This window comes from Marmota monax, unplaced genomic scaffold (genome assembly GCF_021218885.2).
Source record: "Marmota monax isolate L192 unplaced genomic scaffold, Marmota_monax_Labrador192_F-V1.1 WCK01_AAM20220418_F8-fsc00133, whole genome shotgun sequence".
Taxonomy (NCBI): Eukaryota; Metazoa; Chordata; class Mammalia; order Rodentia; family Sciuridae; genus Marmota; species Marmota monax.
In genome coordinates, this window is record NW_026694821.1 from 1,558,444 (window position 1) to 1,577,180 (window position 18,737).

General features: G+C 40.4%; 1 protein-coding gene across 5 annotated transcripts in view; it reads left to right on the plus strand.

The window, feature by feature from the left end:
• Creb5 (cAMP responsive element binding protein 5) overlaps positions 1–18,737 on the plus strand; it is a 402,319-nt gene that overhangs the window by 277,452 nt on the left and 106,130 nt on the right. For all 5 annotated transcript variants that reach the window (XM_058573158.1, XM_046426059.2, XM_058573160.1 and 2 more), the window contains one exon: positions 16,989–17,115. In XM_058573158.1, coding sequence (XP_058429141.1) covers positions 16,989–17,115 — 127 coding nt within the window. The remainder of the gene's footprint in view (positions 1–16,988; positions 17,116–18,737) is intronic.

Here is an 18,737-nt window from a genome sequence, read left to right on the forward strand (position 1 = left end):
ACAGAGAAAATGCATTCTCTTGGCCATTCTGGACTTTAAAATCATTGCTTTGGTTTGCTTTGTTTTTGAGAAAACACACACATACGGTATTTTTTTCAGTTTTCTTTCTTATAAGGAACATATCCCATGGCACTTATAATTGTATTTCTTATTGCCTTATTTTAATTAAAGAGGTTTACTTGGCACAAGTGTTTGATGCTTGGGAACGTGACATAAAAGTTAGGTCTAACCCTTCTGCAGAGTTTCAGCCATTGAAAGTATTAGCAAAAATGGAAAAACATTTAATTATACTAAGAAAAGTTAAGTTTTTCAGCACTACACTAGAACAAAAATCACAAGCCCTTAAGTGAGCATCCCCCCACTTTTTTTTTTTTTTTTTTTTGGTACCGGGAATTGAACTCAAGGGTGCTTAATGACTGAGCCAAATCTCCAGCCCTTCTTATTTTTATTTTGAGACAGGGTCTCGCTAAGTTACTTAGGGCCTCACTTAGTTGTTGAGGCTGGCCTCAGACTTGCAATCCTCCTGCCTCAGCAACCCAAATTGCTGAGATTATAGGTGTGTGCCACCACACCTGGCTTGGCATTTTCCCTTTTGCGCTTGTCAAGACAAATGGCCTTGTAATTCAAAGTGTCAGAGCAATCTACTGCCAGTAGCATTTAGGGTAGCCTTTGGTGGTCATTACTTTGAATCACCCTCTTAACTTCCAGAAAGCTTCCCAGCTGTGAGATGGTATTCTCCTTTCTCCTTCTCCAGGAAGTAGGCACAACTTTTCCCCAGGGTCAAAAGAAATCATAATGTGGCTGAGGCTATAGCTCAGCATTAGAGTTGCCTGCCTTGTATGTTCAATCCTCAGCACCACATAAAAATAAATAAATAAAATAAAGGTATTGTGCCCATCTACAACTAGAAAAAAGAAAAGAAAAGAAATCAGAATGACTTTATGACTTTATCTCTGGCAGTCAAAATATACATAGCACCTGTCATCAGGGAATGAGGAGTCTAAGGCAAGAGACAAACATTGAACTAATAATCATATCTACAAATATGTTATTAGAAATAGCATGAAAGGCAAGCACAGGGGGCTGTGACTTTCTAAATTAGAGATACCTCTAATTAAGGGACCACAGAAAAATTTAAGCAATATATCAACAGAGGTCTAAAAGATGGATGAGAGTTGTCAACAAAAGGGCAGATGACTGAGTATCTCAGGCAAGGCCATAGGATATATCAAGGCCCTGGTGGAGGAAGAGCTGGGCACATTCTAGGAAACAAAAGGAAACCATGATGGGTAGAACATACCAAGCCAGGTGGGAAGTAGTAGAGCAGACATCCAAGAAGCATAACATTTAAAAAAATGCCTTCTCAAAATAAATAAATTAATAAATTAGTAAAAATCCTTAATGCTTGAAAGAATGTTGAGCAGGGAAGTGTCAGTCTAGAACTTTGGTTCATGAAGATAATTCTGGTGGCACTGCAGAGGTTGGATTGGAGGGGAGGAAAACTAGAGGCAGAAATTATTGGAAGAAATCAAGTTAGAGAACACAGTGTTTTGGACCAGGATCTTGGCAGTGGGGATAAAGCCAAGTGGATGGATTCCAGGTCTCTAGTGGGGGGGTGGAGTCGATAGAACTTGGTGAATAACTGGAAGTCAGGATGAGGATGTCCAAGTTATGGCCTGGATTCTACCAAGCTACTCCTTTCAAATATATTTAAGGAGATGTAGGAAGCTTTCTATGAAAAATAATCTAAAAGATGGGACACTGTATTAATCAAAGTTACTCAGAGAAACAAACTAATAGGAAAGAGATGACACATACATACGTACATACATACATACATACATACCATTCCCAACATAAAATGGTTTGATTTAATGATTTTTTTACTTTATGGTGTTGTGAAAGCATATCCATACAACCATTCTGATTTTCACTTTCAGGATAGTGAAATTCAATAAATTCAATAAATTACATGAGATATTAAACACTGTGTTATACTGTAAGCTTCTTGTTTGTTTGTGGGTGTGTGTGTGTGTGTGTGTGTGTGTGTGTGTGTGTGATTTTACCCAACTATAAGCTAATGTAGGTGTTTTGAACAAATGTTCAAAGTAGACTAAGCTAGGCTGTGATGTTCGGGAGGTTAGGTGTATTAAATGCATTTTTGCCTTACAATATTTTCAACTTAGGATGGTATGTTAGTCAGTTTTTTGTTGCTGTGACAAAAATACCTGACAAGAACAACTTAGAGAAGGAAAAGTTTATTTTGGCCTGTGATTTCAGAGTCTATGGGTCAGCCTACTCCATTGTGCTTGGCCCAAGGTGAGGCAGAGCATCATGGTCAAAGAGCATAGTGGAGGAAAGTAGCTCAGGACATGGTGACCAGAAAGCAGAGATGGAGAGGGGGAAGGGACCACAGGGAAGATGAACTCTTCCAGGGCACAGCCCCAGTGCCCCAACTCTTCTAGCCACACCCTATCTGCCTGTAGTTACCACCCAGTCAGTTCATTTAAATTAGGGTGGACTAATTAGTTTTTACACCTCTCACAATCCACATCATTTCACCTCTGAAGAGTCTTGCATTAACACAGGAGATTTTGGGGAAAGCTCATTTCAAACTAAAATAAATGGGTTTATCAGGACACAACCCCACAATAAATAGAGGAATCAATCATTCTTTTGGGGGACAGCGGGGGCCGGGCCGGATGCTAGGGATTGAACTGAGGAGCACTCGGCCACTGAGCCACATCCCCAGCCCTAGTTTGTATTTTATTTAGAGACAGGGTCTCACTGAGTTTCTTAGCGCCTCACTTTTGCTGAGGCTGGCTTTGAATTCATGATCCTACCTCAGCCTCCCAAGCTGCTGGGATTATAGGCATGCGCCACAGTGCCCAGCTCAATCTATCTATCTTTCTTTTTCTCTTTCTCTCTCCCTCCCTTCCTCTCCTTTCTCACTCATTCCTCCCCTCCCTCCCTTCCTTCCTTTCTACCATAAGGAATTAGCTCACTAGATTATGGAGGTTGAGAAGTCCCACTATTTGCCATCTGCCAACTGAAGACATGGAAAGAAAATGGTATAAATTCTAGTCAAAATCTGAAGAACCAGGAGCACCAATGGTATTAGTCTCAGACCAAAGCTGAGAAGGAATGTTCCAGCTTAAGAAGTCACCCTCCCTTACCTTTTTTGTTCTATTTAGGTTCTCTCTGGTCACACTGTGCCCTCCTAATGAGGGAGGCATAGCACTTTACTCAGCCCACCAGTTCAAATGCTAACCTTTTCCAGAACCTCCCTTATGGACAAACCCAGAAATGATGTTTCAATAGACCTCTGGGCAACTGGTGGCTCAGTGAAGTGGACAGGTAAAACAGTCACGGGCACTGTGGACCAGACAGATCATCCACAGGACCCAACACTGGAACTTGCGGAAAGTTAGCTTTTTCCCTGAGAGGATCACGTGGCATCTACGAGTCACTAGGAAAAATGTTTTTCCTGGAAACTTATAGACGGGGAGGATTTTGTCACACCCCAAATACCCATTTTAGATCTCGTTCCTGTGGATCTAACAGCACTACACTGAAAAGACAGAACTGCTGATTTGGGGATCTGTCCTACCCCTCGAGTCATTCAGCTTAACAACAAATGACTTACTCTAGTGCATAAAAGAGTAAAGCCTTTATTTTCATAGTCATTAAAATGATTATTGTTCATAAGTGAGAAGAAACCATACCCTCTCCTGGGTCCCTGCCCTTCTTTGCTAAATGCTACCTGTACTCAGGGAAAATGGGAGTCTTTCTCTCGTTCAAGAAAAGGAATGCTCAAGAGCAGCCAGTGAGGAATTACTCACCCATTTGTCCTTGACTTTGAGGAAAATCTATTCATGACAGATCTGTTGCTTCCCTAAAGTAAGATTTCTGGATCTCTCCCTAAGTCAGGTTACCCACTCTGGATCATATCTGCTCATAACAGTTTAGGGTTGCAAAGGTCCTTGAAGACTGTTTTGGTCACTTTATGTGTGAAGAAACAGAAACTTAGAGGCAATGAGGCCATAGCCCAGGATCACCAGGCAAGTGAGAGGTGGAGGCCATTGGTGCCCTTGTGGGCTGTTCACGTTCAAAGCCATGCTATGATGGGCTTGGCCACTTTTTTGCTGTACCATTTTATGATCTTCAATTTAACATCTGAGAAAGTACAACTCAGCCTTTCTGTTTGTTGAGAGACTTAATTTTAGGGATCAGAGGAGAAACTAAGCTTTCAACCTAATGTGAAGGGATTTTTGGGGGGACAGTTCCTCCCCATGGGCAAACATAAAGAGGGACCTGTTCTTTAAGTCCACTGTTATTCACTTTCTGTTTCTATTAGTGATTTATTATCTGTAGCTAAAATTGACATTTACTTTTCCCATAACCCTACCACAAATTAAAATCAGGCCCTGAGTGCCTCCAGGGAAGATATTTATTAAGCTGTAGGAAGACATCTGAAATGATACCAAACTATATTTTAAACTTGAAACCCGAGGTACCACATTTGTTTGAGGGTAGGAGTAGGACTGTCTGGGGAATAATTTAGAAAACCGAGTAAGTCACCCTCTTTGGCAACATGTAGGGCCACCAGGGCAGGCAAACATGCCTTAGAAGAGACATTTAATATGTAAACCCCTGCGTGGCTTGTAACTGATCATTGAAACCTAAAGAATTTGTTTTTCAGAATGAACTTAAAAGAAATGGAAGCCCTTTTAATCTGTATGCCTTTGAAGAAAAGATGCAGATCTTTCAATTATAAATACCCTAAAAGGGTTGGGAGAAATATCAAAATAAAACCTATAAAAATGTAAAACTGGGTTCTGAAGTTGACCTGGGTAATAGAGGCAAAAAGTGTGTTTGGACTGGAAGTGTTTCACTTTTGCCGGGTATCCTGTGCATGTCTGCAGGTGTTTGTGTGTAGTGGGAGTGTTTACATGTATAGCACAGCCACAATCTTAATCTCATGACAGATCCATCCCTGTCCCCTGGGAAGTCATTAACAGTGGCTTGTTTGCTTGTGTTTCTAGTCCATCCATGAATTATTTGGAAAATAGCAAAGCCTAGTTGAAAAGCCCTTTGAGATCCTTGTATGCAAAGTACGAAATAAATGCCAAGTATCATTGTCATGAACTTTATTGCTCCTATTCTACTAAGTGTTTCAGATTAATATCAATTTAGCTTCATGATAAGTGCTTCTGTAAAGTGGGAGAACTTGAAAGGTAGCTCAGGGTAGATTGCACAAGGAAGAGTACAGTTTCCTAGAAACTCCACCCTTGCTTGGACTCCTTGCTCAAGTCAATGTTAACCTGATAGTCCCTAGAAATCAGGAGTGGGTTGAGTTACCACGACTCTTAGAAAGACCCCTGTCATGGGGCTGGTTGGCTGAGTGGTAGAGTGCTTACTTAGCACTCTAAAAAAATAAAAATAAAAATGATCCCTGTCATGGACATGTCACAGGGGTACAGCTGCCAGGAGATGAGTGACAGGGTAGGATGAGGTAACCTCATTAAGTCATTTAACAGACCTCTGTGGGGCTCTGTGGGCCAAGCTCAGTGCTCTCTCTCCAGCCTGAGGGGTACACACATGCTGTGAGAGCACATAGCATGGACCAGCCTGGACTAGAGAGATGGGATCAAGTTTCCCAGAGAAGAGAAAGGGGACTGTACCAGGCCTCACAGTTATGGAAGACACCAAGGTCCCTTGGAAGAGTTAGATGTTTCTGGGTCTTTTCCTTAAACACTTTACCCCTCAAACTTAGAATAATATAGCATTAATTTGTACTTTAAAGGATACTAGTAATTATTTTCTGAAGATGAGTCATTTCTTGACTAGAATAGGCATTGGTCAGTTTACAGGGGCCAAACACACTTAAAGTATTCCCTTGAATCACACTCACACCACACCTGGGATGTGGGTATGACGGCCACCTGGCTGTTCCCTGAGGAGAAAGCAGAGAGGTCACATGAAGTGCCCAGGTTCCACTCTGGGTCTGTGGCAAAGGCAGGAGGCAACCCAGAGCCTGGGCCTTGTCAGCCACATGAGGTGGCTTTGTTCAATTTCCTGGTCTCTGATGGCAGCCAGCGTTATCTCTGTCATTTCTGTCAGCCACCCTGACTGGAATAAGTGAAAATAATGGACCCAACTTAGGACTCCACAAGGTCTGCCAACTAGTTCCCCCTCCTCCTCCTCCTCCTCCTCCTCCTCCTTTTCCTTAGATTCCAGGCCAGACAGGGTCAAATCTATTTTTTTAAGAGCTTAATAAGAGGAAATTCCAGAACCTCAGTTAGCCATTTAATTGTTTTACACTATTTGCTCTTTGGAGATCTTCTTTGCTAACTTAAATCCCATGTGCTGCTCATTTATTATTGTTATTTTGCTTCGGCTGAGTTTCAACATCACTGGTGAGCATTCCCTGAATCTAGTAATCTGGAAACTTGAAGATCATGGTTGTCACCTCCCTTCCTTCTCTAGTGTCTCTTCTATTGGCTGAAAACTTCTTAATTCCTGTTCTTTTTCCCTTGGGACTTATTTTCTGGCTTAGCAACTATTTTCCTGGGCTTTTCTGGAAACTTCTCCAAGTTCTATAACGTTTGGCCCTCGCCTGATGAGGATTTCTTTAGCATCTCTCATACACTCCTCCTATGGATTTTGGCTGTTTGATTCGGCAGTGGTTGAGAACAGCTTGCCACCCTCCATCAAGATGTAACCTAGGGAGGCATTTGCTAAACTTGGGGAGGCTGGGGCAATACCTCCTTCCTTGCCAGGGTTTCTTTGGAGAACAAGAGATCCTCTCAGCAATGTTGTTACTTTATCATTAAGAAGAGAACTTGGGAAATCATTCTTTTAGCAGCCTCAGGTTGCGTAGTCTGTATGTGGAGTCACAGCTGCCAAAAGCCACTCCCTCTGGACCTTGGACACATCCCCTTTCCTGCCAGTGAATCAGTGAAACTAATAAATTCCAGCACCACCTCCTAAAGAGCTGAAATAATCCCAGCAAGTGGCTGGGTGGAGGGTGCCATAAATCTGGTCACCCGGGACAGGTATGGAAGAGACCCTGCCTCAAGATTCAAGGAGAGGTTAGATAAAGGCAATCGGGAGGGTATCAGAGTGAAGAGCCTTGTAAAATGCACAGGCTGAGCAGCTGGCTGCTGCTGGTGGACCCGATGTGTCTGTTCCAAGGTTCTGTTTTCCCCCAAGTCTCCTGAAACTGAAGCAATTGTCATTTGGCTACAAAATTCAGTTGTCAATTTGGAATATGAGTATGGGGGAGTCTCCTTGTGGATTCCACCACAGATTACTCAATTAAAATATGATAACCCAAAAGCTTTGAAGCCAAAAGAAACTTAAACAGAATAGCCAACCTACAGCTTGGTGTGGGGGTGGGGCTGTCCCTGCGGCCTGTGAGAGCTCAGGGTTCTCTGCCTCAACAGGATACCCAGGGAAGTGGGTTAGTGAAAGTTTTCATGAATTATTCATCTATGGTGAATGAATGCAAGCAGCAATCTCATGTAAATGACAAGGCTCATAATCAGAGGGCTACTTATTTGTCCACATGAAGCAAGGAGGAAGCTTATTAACAACTCACATTAGGAAGAAATTTTATTTAGAGATCTGCCTCTTTAAAGATATATATTTTTCCCCAACCAGTCAGATGTGCATCATTTATTTGAGCTACGTTCAAAATCGTCTTTTATTTCGTGTCTTTTGATCTGCATTTACTTGCCTTTTTCTGAGTGTAACTTTATGAATAATTGATGCAACCGAGAAGTTATTGGCTTGTTGAAAAGCCATCTCTTCATGCCTGAACGTCTGACCCATAGCTAAAGCCAAACTGTTGAGGCATTTAGGGTCTTTTATAAAAGATCTTTATAAAGAGCCTTTAGCTCATTACAAGAAAAAATATATATATATCAGATTTTGAAAATGGAATTTTTTTTTCTTACAATAGTACAGCAGAAACCAATCCAGCCGTGTTTTTGGTTAACTTAAATGAATCAGGCTGACTGCATGACTAATTCAGATTAATGGTACAGAAATCAGTCATTAAAGAAGCCAAGAGGAAAAAAAAAAAGAAAGATTGATTTAATAGTCTTAACAGAATGACCATAAATTCGTATCTGTCCTCTTATTACTACTCTCTCTGCTTAAAACACTTGAAAGCACTAGTAAACATCTCTGCCTGAGTACATGCAGCGATACACTATAAAACCACGCCAAGGCTCCAGCAGGATGTAGATCTGTTAGCTGTATTATGTTTTATTACTAACATTGGCTTTCTCACAGCCAGGCTTTCATTTAAAGAAAAAGAAAGGTATGGTTTCCAAGACATCAGATACCACATCTATAAAACTAAGGCATCAGTTGTACAAAATTGATTCAAAACAAGAGAGAGAGAGAGAGAGAGAGAGAGAGAGAGAGAGAGAGAGAGAGAGAGACCCCAATTTGCATTGTGTGGTATGTTTAATTTCAGATACCCCTGGTGATGAGTACTCCAAAATCACCCTTGTCAACATCAGTAAGTCCGTACAATGCAGAACCAAGATGCTAAATTGACCATAGTATGGCTGTAACTGGTGCCTTGGAGCAAACGCTCTGAGCATTATAAAGTGCGACCTTATTGCAGGGCATGCATCCAATTTTTAGAACATTATATATATTGGAGACAGATGAGTGGTCCAGAATGATTCGTGGCCTTTTTTTTTTTTATGAAATGCCTAAAATATAATTTCAAATGGAAATTAATTTAAGTGATGCAAAAACAAATGGGTCTAGGGCTCATCTGAAAGCATGGGTTCAACTTCAGGGACACTGGCAAAAAGCACAAATTGCCTTGGGGGTAGTCCCATATGCTTTTCAAGAATAGAAATGGGGTTGTATGAGGCTGTTAATGTAAATTTTGGAATTTCACCGATGACTTGAAGATCAATTACGTTCTTCTCATTAGTTAGCAAAGATCATTTATTGAATATTGTTTTCTCAAGAACCCTTGTTAATGGGAAAGAAGATCCTTGATATCTATGTTTTTACTAATTCAAGAAAATTTATTAAACACCGAAAAGACACATGCACTTTCTTAAGTTTCAGAAGTCTCTGTTGTGGTAGACAAGGCGGACACAATCTCTCACTTATGAAATTTATTATCTAATTAGGAGGAAATTCATTTTTTTTAAAAAAAATCTCTGCATCATTGATGAACTCCAATCAACTGAGATGGTAAAGTCTAAGAGAAAACAGAACAGACCTAATTTGTTTGTTATATCCTGCCCAATTGGAAATTTGTAAAAGAATTATGCAAATGACCTACATGGCCAAACCAGTTTTCCCCTCTGAAATGATAACACCCATTCTGACATATGTTAGGTGCTTGATTGATCTTTGATGAGTGATTGATTGATTGATTCATTGATTGACTAAATAGTGATAAATGATAGGGGAAAGTAGGGGGTACATTGAGAGTGTTACAAAAAGGGTCCATCCTGGTGTGGTTACCTAGAGAAGGCAAGGATTACATCAGGAATCTGTGGCAGGAAGGAAGCTGGAACTTTCTGGAAGGTGGGAGAGGGTCAGGATTGGTTGGAGTGTGTGGAGTCCAGGGTCGCAGTTGAGGAGGCAGCAGAGGCTAGAGGGTGGGAATCTTTGGACCTTTGCCACGTTCTATCACAGGGAGACAGACTTCCCATCCCCCAGATAGCAACCTGTTTTGACATTGCTATTTTACCAGTTTATAGGATAAGATGGCAGACTAGGGTAAGGCAGAAAATAGGATATAGATATAGAGGAAAAAATTCCTGAACACCTAAATGTGTCATCAAAAGAAAAGTAGGAAGGGAGAAATTCTTTTAAAAAAAATTTATTTATTTTACAGTAGAGTGCTTTTTGACATATTGCACTCACATGGAGCCCAAATTCTCATTCCTCTGGCTGTACATGTTTCAGAGTCACTCCAGTAGCATAATCATACATGTAATATAGGGTAATAATGTCTTTCTCTTTCTACCATCCTTCCCATGCCCACAACCCCACCCCTCCCCTGACTCCCCTCTACACTGACCAAAATTCCTTTATTCTTCCCTATCCCCACTATGGATCAGCATGTGCTTATCAGAGAAGACATTCAGCTTTTGGGTTTGGGGGATTGGCTTATTTCACTTAGCATGATACTCTCTAGTCCCTCCATTTACCTGCAAATGTCATAAATTTTTATTTTTTAAGGCTGAGTAATATTCCATTGAGTATATGTACCACATTTTCTTTATCCATTCCTCTGTTGAAGGACATCCAGTTTGGTTCCATAGTTTAGCTATTGTGAATTGAGCTGCTATAAGCATTGATGTGGCTGAGTCACTGTGATATGCTGATTTTAAATCCTTTGGGTACAAACTGAGGAGTGGGATAGCTGGGTCAAATGATGGACCCATTCCAAGTTTTCTGAGGTAGGGAGGGAGAAATTCTTGAGGGGAAGTGTCATCTTTTTAATAGAGATCTTCTGTTGGACCTAAGAAATCTTGGAAAAGGAAAATTCTTGTTATTTTGTTTTAATTAATTTATTTATATTGCTTATTTAGTTTGTGGTACTAGGGATTGAACCCAGGGCCTCACAAGGTTCAGGCAGGCACTTTAGTGCTGATCTCCATTCCAGCCCTTTCTAACTTTTATTCTGAGACAGGATCTCTCTAGATTGCCTAGGCTGGCCTTGAACTTGAGATCCTCCTGCCTTACCAGTACCTGGGATTACAGGTGTGTGCCACAGTACCTGGTGAGAATGCATGTTTTAACTAAAGCTGCTGGTGCATTCATACCTTTCTAGAGCTAAATGTTTCTATTTCTTTGTCTCCTTTGTTAAAAGGGGAAATATTGTATTGGCCTGTGTATCTTTAGAAGATTGGTGGTGAGACTTGGGGCAGACTATGAAGTCATTCAAAAAAGATATGGCAACAGGATCCTATTGTGTCTCCTTGAATTATTTTCAGTTAATGCAATAATTAAATGATGTGCTTTTAAATGTAGGTTAAACACCTTTCTTGTCTTCCCAATCATTGCTTCTGTTGGATTTTGTCACTGTTCAGGAAAAACAAGATATTGAGGACTGATCTCTGGAGAATTATTTTAGTTCCATTCTAAGGAAATATTTGCAAGGGCTCTTTCTGAGAAATAACATGAAGTCATTTTGCAATTCTCCAAAATTGTGGGTGAGAGAAGTCCATTTGCTTCTATAGAAGGTCTTGGTCATAAGTGGATGAATTTTTAAAGAAATAAATATGCAGGAAATATTGAACATTTTTATATTGATCAAAGTGTAGTTTCTTAATTAAAGGTAAGGACTAGTGTTCTTTAAGATTCCATACTTAAATAATTTCTTGATTGAAATAAGGGGATTATCTGTTGTTTGGTGTTTCAGAATAAAATTACTTTTTATTAAACATATTTAATTTATTTAGCATGTAGTATATCTCAATAAAGCTATGAGGTAAATATCATTGTTACCTCCATTTTGCAATTGAGAAACCCAAAGCACAGAGAGATCAAGTAATTTGTCCACAATAGCACAGCTGGTACATGGCAGAGCTCAGATTTCAACATAGGTAGTGTAGTCTGGCTCCTGAACCCATGTTCTTCACTAACCATTTTATAGTAGAATTATTACACATGGAATAAATTAATATATCGTCTTTCCATTTCACATTCTAACTGATTGTCGTGACAATTTGCTTTCTTTTCAAAAACAGAAATTTTAAAATTTCACTTTGTAAAAGAATGAGTAAATAAGCATTTCACAATAGAAAATGCCTTCTCTTAAGATTTAAGTGTTCATATTCTCTTCTTTAGCTATTCCCTCTCCCCACCCTGGATAAAACCAGTTTGTCAGATTAGGCCAAAAGAATTTATTTAAGAAGATCTGGGCTGAGGTTGTAGCTCAGTGGTAGAACATTTACCTGGCATGTGTGAGGCACTGGGTTTGATCCTCAGGACCACATTAAAAATAAAATACAATAAAAGGAATTGTGTCCATCTATAACTAAAAATACTTTTTAAAAAAAGAAGACACAAAAGAAGCACATATTTCTTTTCATAGGCAAATGCAAGCAGAGTGAGCAATCAATACCCTTTTTCTAGTCTGTGTGTGAAATGATATTACATTTACAAGAGAAATAAGTGTGGACCCCATAGACTGTAAGGCCCTTTCTCGGAACACCCTCTGTTTGGGGTCTAGTCATGTTCCAGATGTAGTCCTGGTATTAAGAACTAGATTCTTTATTGCTATTTTGTCATTTAATATTTAATATCACTGAACGTAGACACTGACTGCCGCCTACCTTCCAGATGCTGAGTTAAGCCCTGGGCACGCAGCAGTGAGGGGCGAATAAATGTCTTAATGGAGCTTAGAGTCTGACTCAATTAAAAGCCTCTAGCTTTCATGTCAAACCTGAGAATGGAATAGAACTCCAAAGGACTTTGAGATCGCCTACAGCCTGCCTATTCATTGGACAGGTGAAATGGAGAACTCCAAAATTCAGAAAAGTCTCTTCCAATATGACCTCTGAATCTCCTACTGCCTGCCCCGACCTTCTTTCCATATGCTTGCTCTGAAGTTTTTAAAATTTTGCTTCCCATCGAGTCCTGACATTATTATTTCTCTATCGTCTTAAGGTTTCTTTGATGTCTATGGCCTTTCCATGCTAACACTGATGTTCCAGTTTTCCAAGATAATATTCTTCATCACTGTCCTCTTCCTTTGCCTGAGCACATCGCTGGCTGATCGGTCTGTCCTGACAGTTGAATAGGCAATCCAGGACCATAGGGCTTTTAGGGCTTTCAAAGATCGGAGAAAGAGAGCACTCCACAGAGACCCTCTCAGGCCTTGCAAACCCACACTCTGGCCCTTGGCTCCTTAGAGAGAGCGAGGCTTGCCCCGGGGGACAAGGAAGACTGGAGACACAGTCCTGGATTTTCAGACACCCCCAGACTGGAAAACATCCTTTTTTGGGGGGAAAAATGAGGACATGAAATCGTTTGCTGTGGTACCTATCATTCTACTAAGGACAGTGAAAACACAGTCTGTCATCCTTGACATTTTAATTGAAAGAAAAGCTTACATAGATTTCAGCCGTAAGCAGTATGTTTATACAAGTGTATAAAGAGGAATAATCTGTCAAGTTGGAAAACTCTTAATGCTGCAGGACTCAGTTTAGTAATTGAACAATCCAACATGAGCTCACACATCTTACCTTGTTCCATGCCTCAATAATTTTTAGTAGAAATACTTTACCTAGAGGCATATGGTTATTAAAAAGGAGGCTCGGCTTGCTCAAAGTCTGGAATTATTAGCTCATGGCAACAAGCCTGCACTGGAGGAAAGACTGTTGGGTCTTTGTTTTCACAACTTTATTGCTATTTTGTCATCTTACTTGCAGAATCTAATGTGTTGTTTGGGGAGGTCTTTGTTTGCTTGTGTTTTTATTTTGTTGTTTTTGTTGAAGGAAGAAAATAGAATTTCGCATGGATAAGAGAGTTCTCGTGTTAGCATGTTAGCAGTTTCCCCAGTGTTTTACTACTTCATGCAAAGTCCAGGGAGCAGTATGAATATCAAAGGAAATAGACCATGAGTTTATTTTAGCATTAAAAAATCAATAATAACTTAGTTGTGGGAGCTAGCAAGGTGTACTGGGGGAAGCTCTGTATTGCAAGCTGAGTATAAGCCCTGCTCCTTTTCATGACCTGTGTGACCTTGGGCAAATTTGAACGTACCTGGATTCAGTTTGCTCCCAAGTAAAGTGGGAATAATGCTACCTATCTACCACGTGGCATTGTTTCAAGTCATGTGAAATTAGGGCTGTGATAATCCTTTGAAAAATATGAAACGTTGTTCAAGAGCAATATAAAAAGTTTTTTGCCCATATACTATATTAAATAACAATAATTCATTTTTTAGAACACATAAAGGGAGTTAGACAATTAATGCAATTATTCCAATACCACTCTTGCTTCAACAATTCAAGTATTCTAGACAAATGTTTGCTTCTATGGGCCTAGTTACATAGAAAATTCTTCAGTCTGGTCCTGTATTTTATTTTATTTCTTTATTTACTGGTGCTGGGAATCAAACACACTTGTGCATGCTAGACAATTCTCTACCATTGAGCAATACCTCAGCCCTGCTCCTTGATATACTTAAGGATGGATAGGCAGTTTACTCTTTTCAGTTTTTATGGTGTAAAAGCCTAAGCAAGAATCCTAGAAAACTCTATCAGTATGATAAGTGGGAGTTGGGAAATAATTTATAAAGTCTGTGTGAACCTCAGAATTATTCAGAATTCAAACATATAGGGATCTCAAAAAACCATTTTCCCACCCAAGTATATGTTGCTAATCAGTCTGACTGGTACCATTTGGAAGCTGTTATTATAATCCCAAGAGAGCCCAATACCCTGAAAGTCTTTCTTAATTAGTGAGAAAATACTTGATATTTTAAAATCTAGTAGATCTGTGCATTGCGTGGAAATAACTAACCTAATCAGAGCATTGAATTACATTAAACACACCATTCCCCAACTATTCCATATGATAGTTTCCATCATTTGGGTAAAATGAAAACTCATTTTAAATTTAATTACTTTTGCATTCCCTTTCACATCACTATTGAGTTGTTTAATTGATTTCTTTTTCAGAAAGAACACATCAATAAAAACTGATGACCAGAGTTGTTTTTAATATGTCAGGTTAGAAACTGAACGTGAATGATGCTCACGATCATGGTATCGTGAATCCAAGTAATACAAAGAAATGTTTTTCATTGTCTTTCCTATAACAGTGTGTGTTTGTTCCTGTTGGCCCTTGAAGCTTTCCTCTAGTGACAGATATATGATCACAGGCAGTATATGTGTGTGCGTGCATGTTCGTGCATGTGTGTGTGTGTGTGTGTGCATATGTAGATGCATGTATATCCATCTCTGCAGATTGGGTAGATACTAATGAATGGGTAGATGGGTGATGAGGGGTCCCCTCAATGGATCTTGCTTATTATGAAACTGGGGAGTCCAGATAATTAATCCTGGGTTTGGAGGAACTATTACTGAACATTATATGCTGTGACATACAACAGTTTTCTTTTTAATCGCATTCCCAAACAAAACATTCAGACTGGAGAAAATAAAACAAGCTTTGTTGACAGGGCCACATTCCATACCTATCTGACTCGAGCTATTCACCTCTGAATGAAATATACTTTACGAACCTGGTGAAGTCACAACCTTCTGTGGTATTTTGGAGCATTGGAACCAGCAGTTCCCCCAAACTAGAAAAGCTTGAGGACCTTCACCTGGAGTACACACCTTATTGTCAGTGTGTACTCCAGATGCCCCAAGGGCACACATCAGGAAATACCCTTAGTACCTCATTTGCATTTCTGAAAAAATGCTCATTTCATTGTTCCCACCTCCTTACATCAGCCTTTCTAGGTATGTCCGCATACATACATCCTACTAATAAAACAGATTGTGATTTGTGTACATAAACATAACTTCTGTGAAAGGGCTTTCTATTCTTTTCTAGTTCCATATATTCACCTTCCTGAGCGTATAAATCTTGACTAATTATGACTAATCCTTCTAGGATGTGTGTGACCATGATGGTTAGCTACATTTCCAAAAGAGCTCTTGGGCAAAAAGAGTGGAAAACTTAATCTTTGGAATTTTAACAGCAATGTGAAGAAAGAACGTGTTGGCATTCTCTTTCCCCAGCTCAGTCTCCCACTTCCCTGTGAGTCACCCAGAGATGCCAAAGAAGGGCCTCCTTTCCCTACTCCAAGGGAACTCTAGCAGAGATTGTGCTTCCCCTAATGGAGGCCAGGCCTGGGCCTGCCTGGAGCATACGGCTGTAGCCTTACCCAGTTCTTTGCATGAGGGGGTCTTCTTTTTTCTTTAGAACATGCACTAATTCTGAAAGTACACGTTTCTAGCCCAACATTCAGAATACAGTGGTTTAACATGGAAGACTCAGAGGGCCCGAGAGCTTTTGGTTTATTTGTTTTGTTTGTTGTTAAGTCTTTAATTTAATGGCTTGACATTTATATTGCTCCCCAGAGCAAACCCATCAGGAGATTCAAAATTTAGCCGGGGAGGTCAGTTGTTTGCCATTTTTTAATAAACACAAATAATTCCCTTTTTCCCTCAGCTCTACATTCCCTGGCTCATTAAATCAATGTAAGGCTCTTAAAGTTTTCTGGGTTTTTTTTTTTTCAAATTGAAACAACAGCTCAAACTGTGTACTCCCCAAAGGAATGCTTACCCAAGTTCTGCAGGTCAGGCCCAAATCAGTTTTCTGTCAAACAGCCTAACACCTCGAGTTATTAGGAAATGAGAGCTTGGTGATGGAGAGCTCACCGGGGAAAGGCTGGCCACAGTGCTGTGACCCATGGGCGGGCTGCTTTGGTCTGTGTCCTGACTTTGTTTCTTTCCACTCATTGTGGAGAACTATGAAAAAGTCAAAATCGATTTCTGTCAGGAATTCACAAATGGAGTTTATCCAGCAAATTCAGAGAATGAAAGTGTATCCAGAGCAAAGCCAGGTGAGCTTCCAGGCAGGGGTGTGGGAGAGTGTGTGTTGAACACATGGAGCCAGATCTCCAGCCCGGAGACCCTTCAAAGGCTCAGACCCAGGATTCCACCACAAAATCCCTTTCCTTAGAAGCAAGGGCTATGGGAGATTTACTGGCTTGTTTTTATTGAACATCAGTTAGATAACAGGGATCAGGAAATGAAGTAGAATTTGATGTGTTATCTAGGAAGCAGCAAAGGAAATCAGACTTGTATTTTATTTGTTATTATTTCCCTAATATCCACAATTATGTGGCTGTCCCATCAGTGGGTCTGATCGGCTGCACGTCGGACGGGTGGTGTCCCCACTGCTCCTGGACTCTGGTGAGACAGGCTCAGAGCACTGGAAATAATGTTTGTTTGTTTTCTTTGTTTCAGGCCTGTCCCAGGCTCTCTATCTTCTCTGCTACATCTCCACAACAGACAGAGACAGCCCATGCCAGCCTCCATGCCTGGGACCCTGCCCAACCCTACAATGCCTGGATCTTCTGCCGTCTTGATGCCAGTAAGAGTTTCTGGGTGTCTCTTTGGAGCACCTCACTCCAACTATGGCTTGCCACTCTTTTAGCTTTTTTTTTTTTTTAATGGTACTAGGGGTTGAACTGAGGGCCTCATGCTTGCTAGGCATGCACTCTATCACTACTTTTCTACTCACAACATCCCCCAGCCTGTGGCTTGCCACTCTTAAAAGAGGAAAGGGAAAACTGACCTCTAAGCTGTCTGTCAAGAAAGCAGCTGCTTCAGAGGGGAGGGCTGAGCTTGAATAAAGTCTTGCAACCCTGTTTCAGGAATTAAACATAAATTGCACTTGTTCAGGGCTTTGAAGTGCCAGTTTGCCTTTGGGGCCCCGTTGCCCATCCCCAGGCATCTTACTGACTTTCCTGGACTTCAGCACCTTGCTATGAAACAGGGTTTCTCATCTTCTTGCTGGTGATAACTGATTCAAAACTAGAGATGGTTTAAATTATACAGGAGAGTGTTCATAGGTTATGAGCAAATGCTAAGCCATCTGATACAAAAGATTTGAGTGTCTGCAGATTTTAGTTTCAAAAGGGAAGGGGTGTTCTGGAACCAGTTCTCTGCAGATATTGATGGATGACTGCACTGGGGAGTCCCCAACTTGAGTAGTATACAGTGGCTTTAAATTGCCAGTGAGTGGTCTAGCCAGAACTGAGAGTTATAATTATAGTAATAACGATAATAATGATCATACATAATAGCTGCTAATATGTGTTTATCCATATCATGTTCTATAAATCATGCTAGCAGCATTTATTGAGTACTTACCATATGTTGGTCACTTTCCAAGTACTTTGTTAACACAAGGAACAACGTTCTGAGATGAGTCTTTTACTGTCCCCATCTTCTGAAGGAGCAAAGTCAGGCAAGTCACTTGCTCAGCTGAAAAGCAGAGCTGTGGAGTCTTGAACCCAGAAATTCTGTCTCCAAAGCCCATTCTTTCACCTACTAAATGATATGTACATTTCCTCCCTTCACTTTCACAGCAATCCCATGAGGTAGGTACTGTTATTATACTGATCTTACACATGAGGAAACAGAGGCAGAGAGACTGAGTTTCTTGGCTGACGTCACACAGCTGATAGGTGATAGAATCGGGATTCAGGTAGTCTGACTCTTGAGTCTCTACTCATAATCATCATATGATCCCTTCTGAAAGTAATAGATAATCATACCAGAATGATTCGGACTAATACAAAGCAGTTTTTCTGTCCTTCCACCTCCTCCCTTTCCTTCTTTCTTCCCTAGATTGTGTGTTGGTGAAAATAACTGGTGGTGTTATTTACAGGGCTGCAGGAGTTCTCTAAAGCCCTACATTCAACCCAAACCCTCCCACAACTGATTAGCAGTATTTTGCAAAGTATTTGAAGTTATTCTCCATGTTTTTAGATAATTTTATCCTCACAGCAATCTTGTGGGGATATGGTATCTATAATTACTGATATAATTGCCTCATAGATGATAAGCCGAGTAAGAAGTTTTGAAGAGAGTTGTCCAGTATCACGTGGTTTAGGAGTGTAGTAAATGGAATGCGTATCTCAGCTCACCTGAGAGGTCAGACCGGCCCTGGTGAAGGACTGTGTGTGCTCCTTTCTGTAGGAGGGTGCT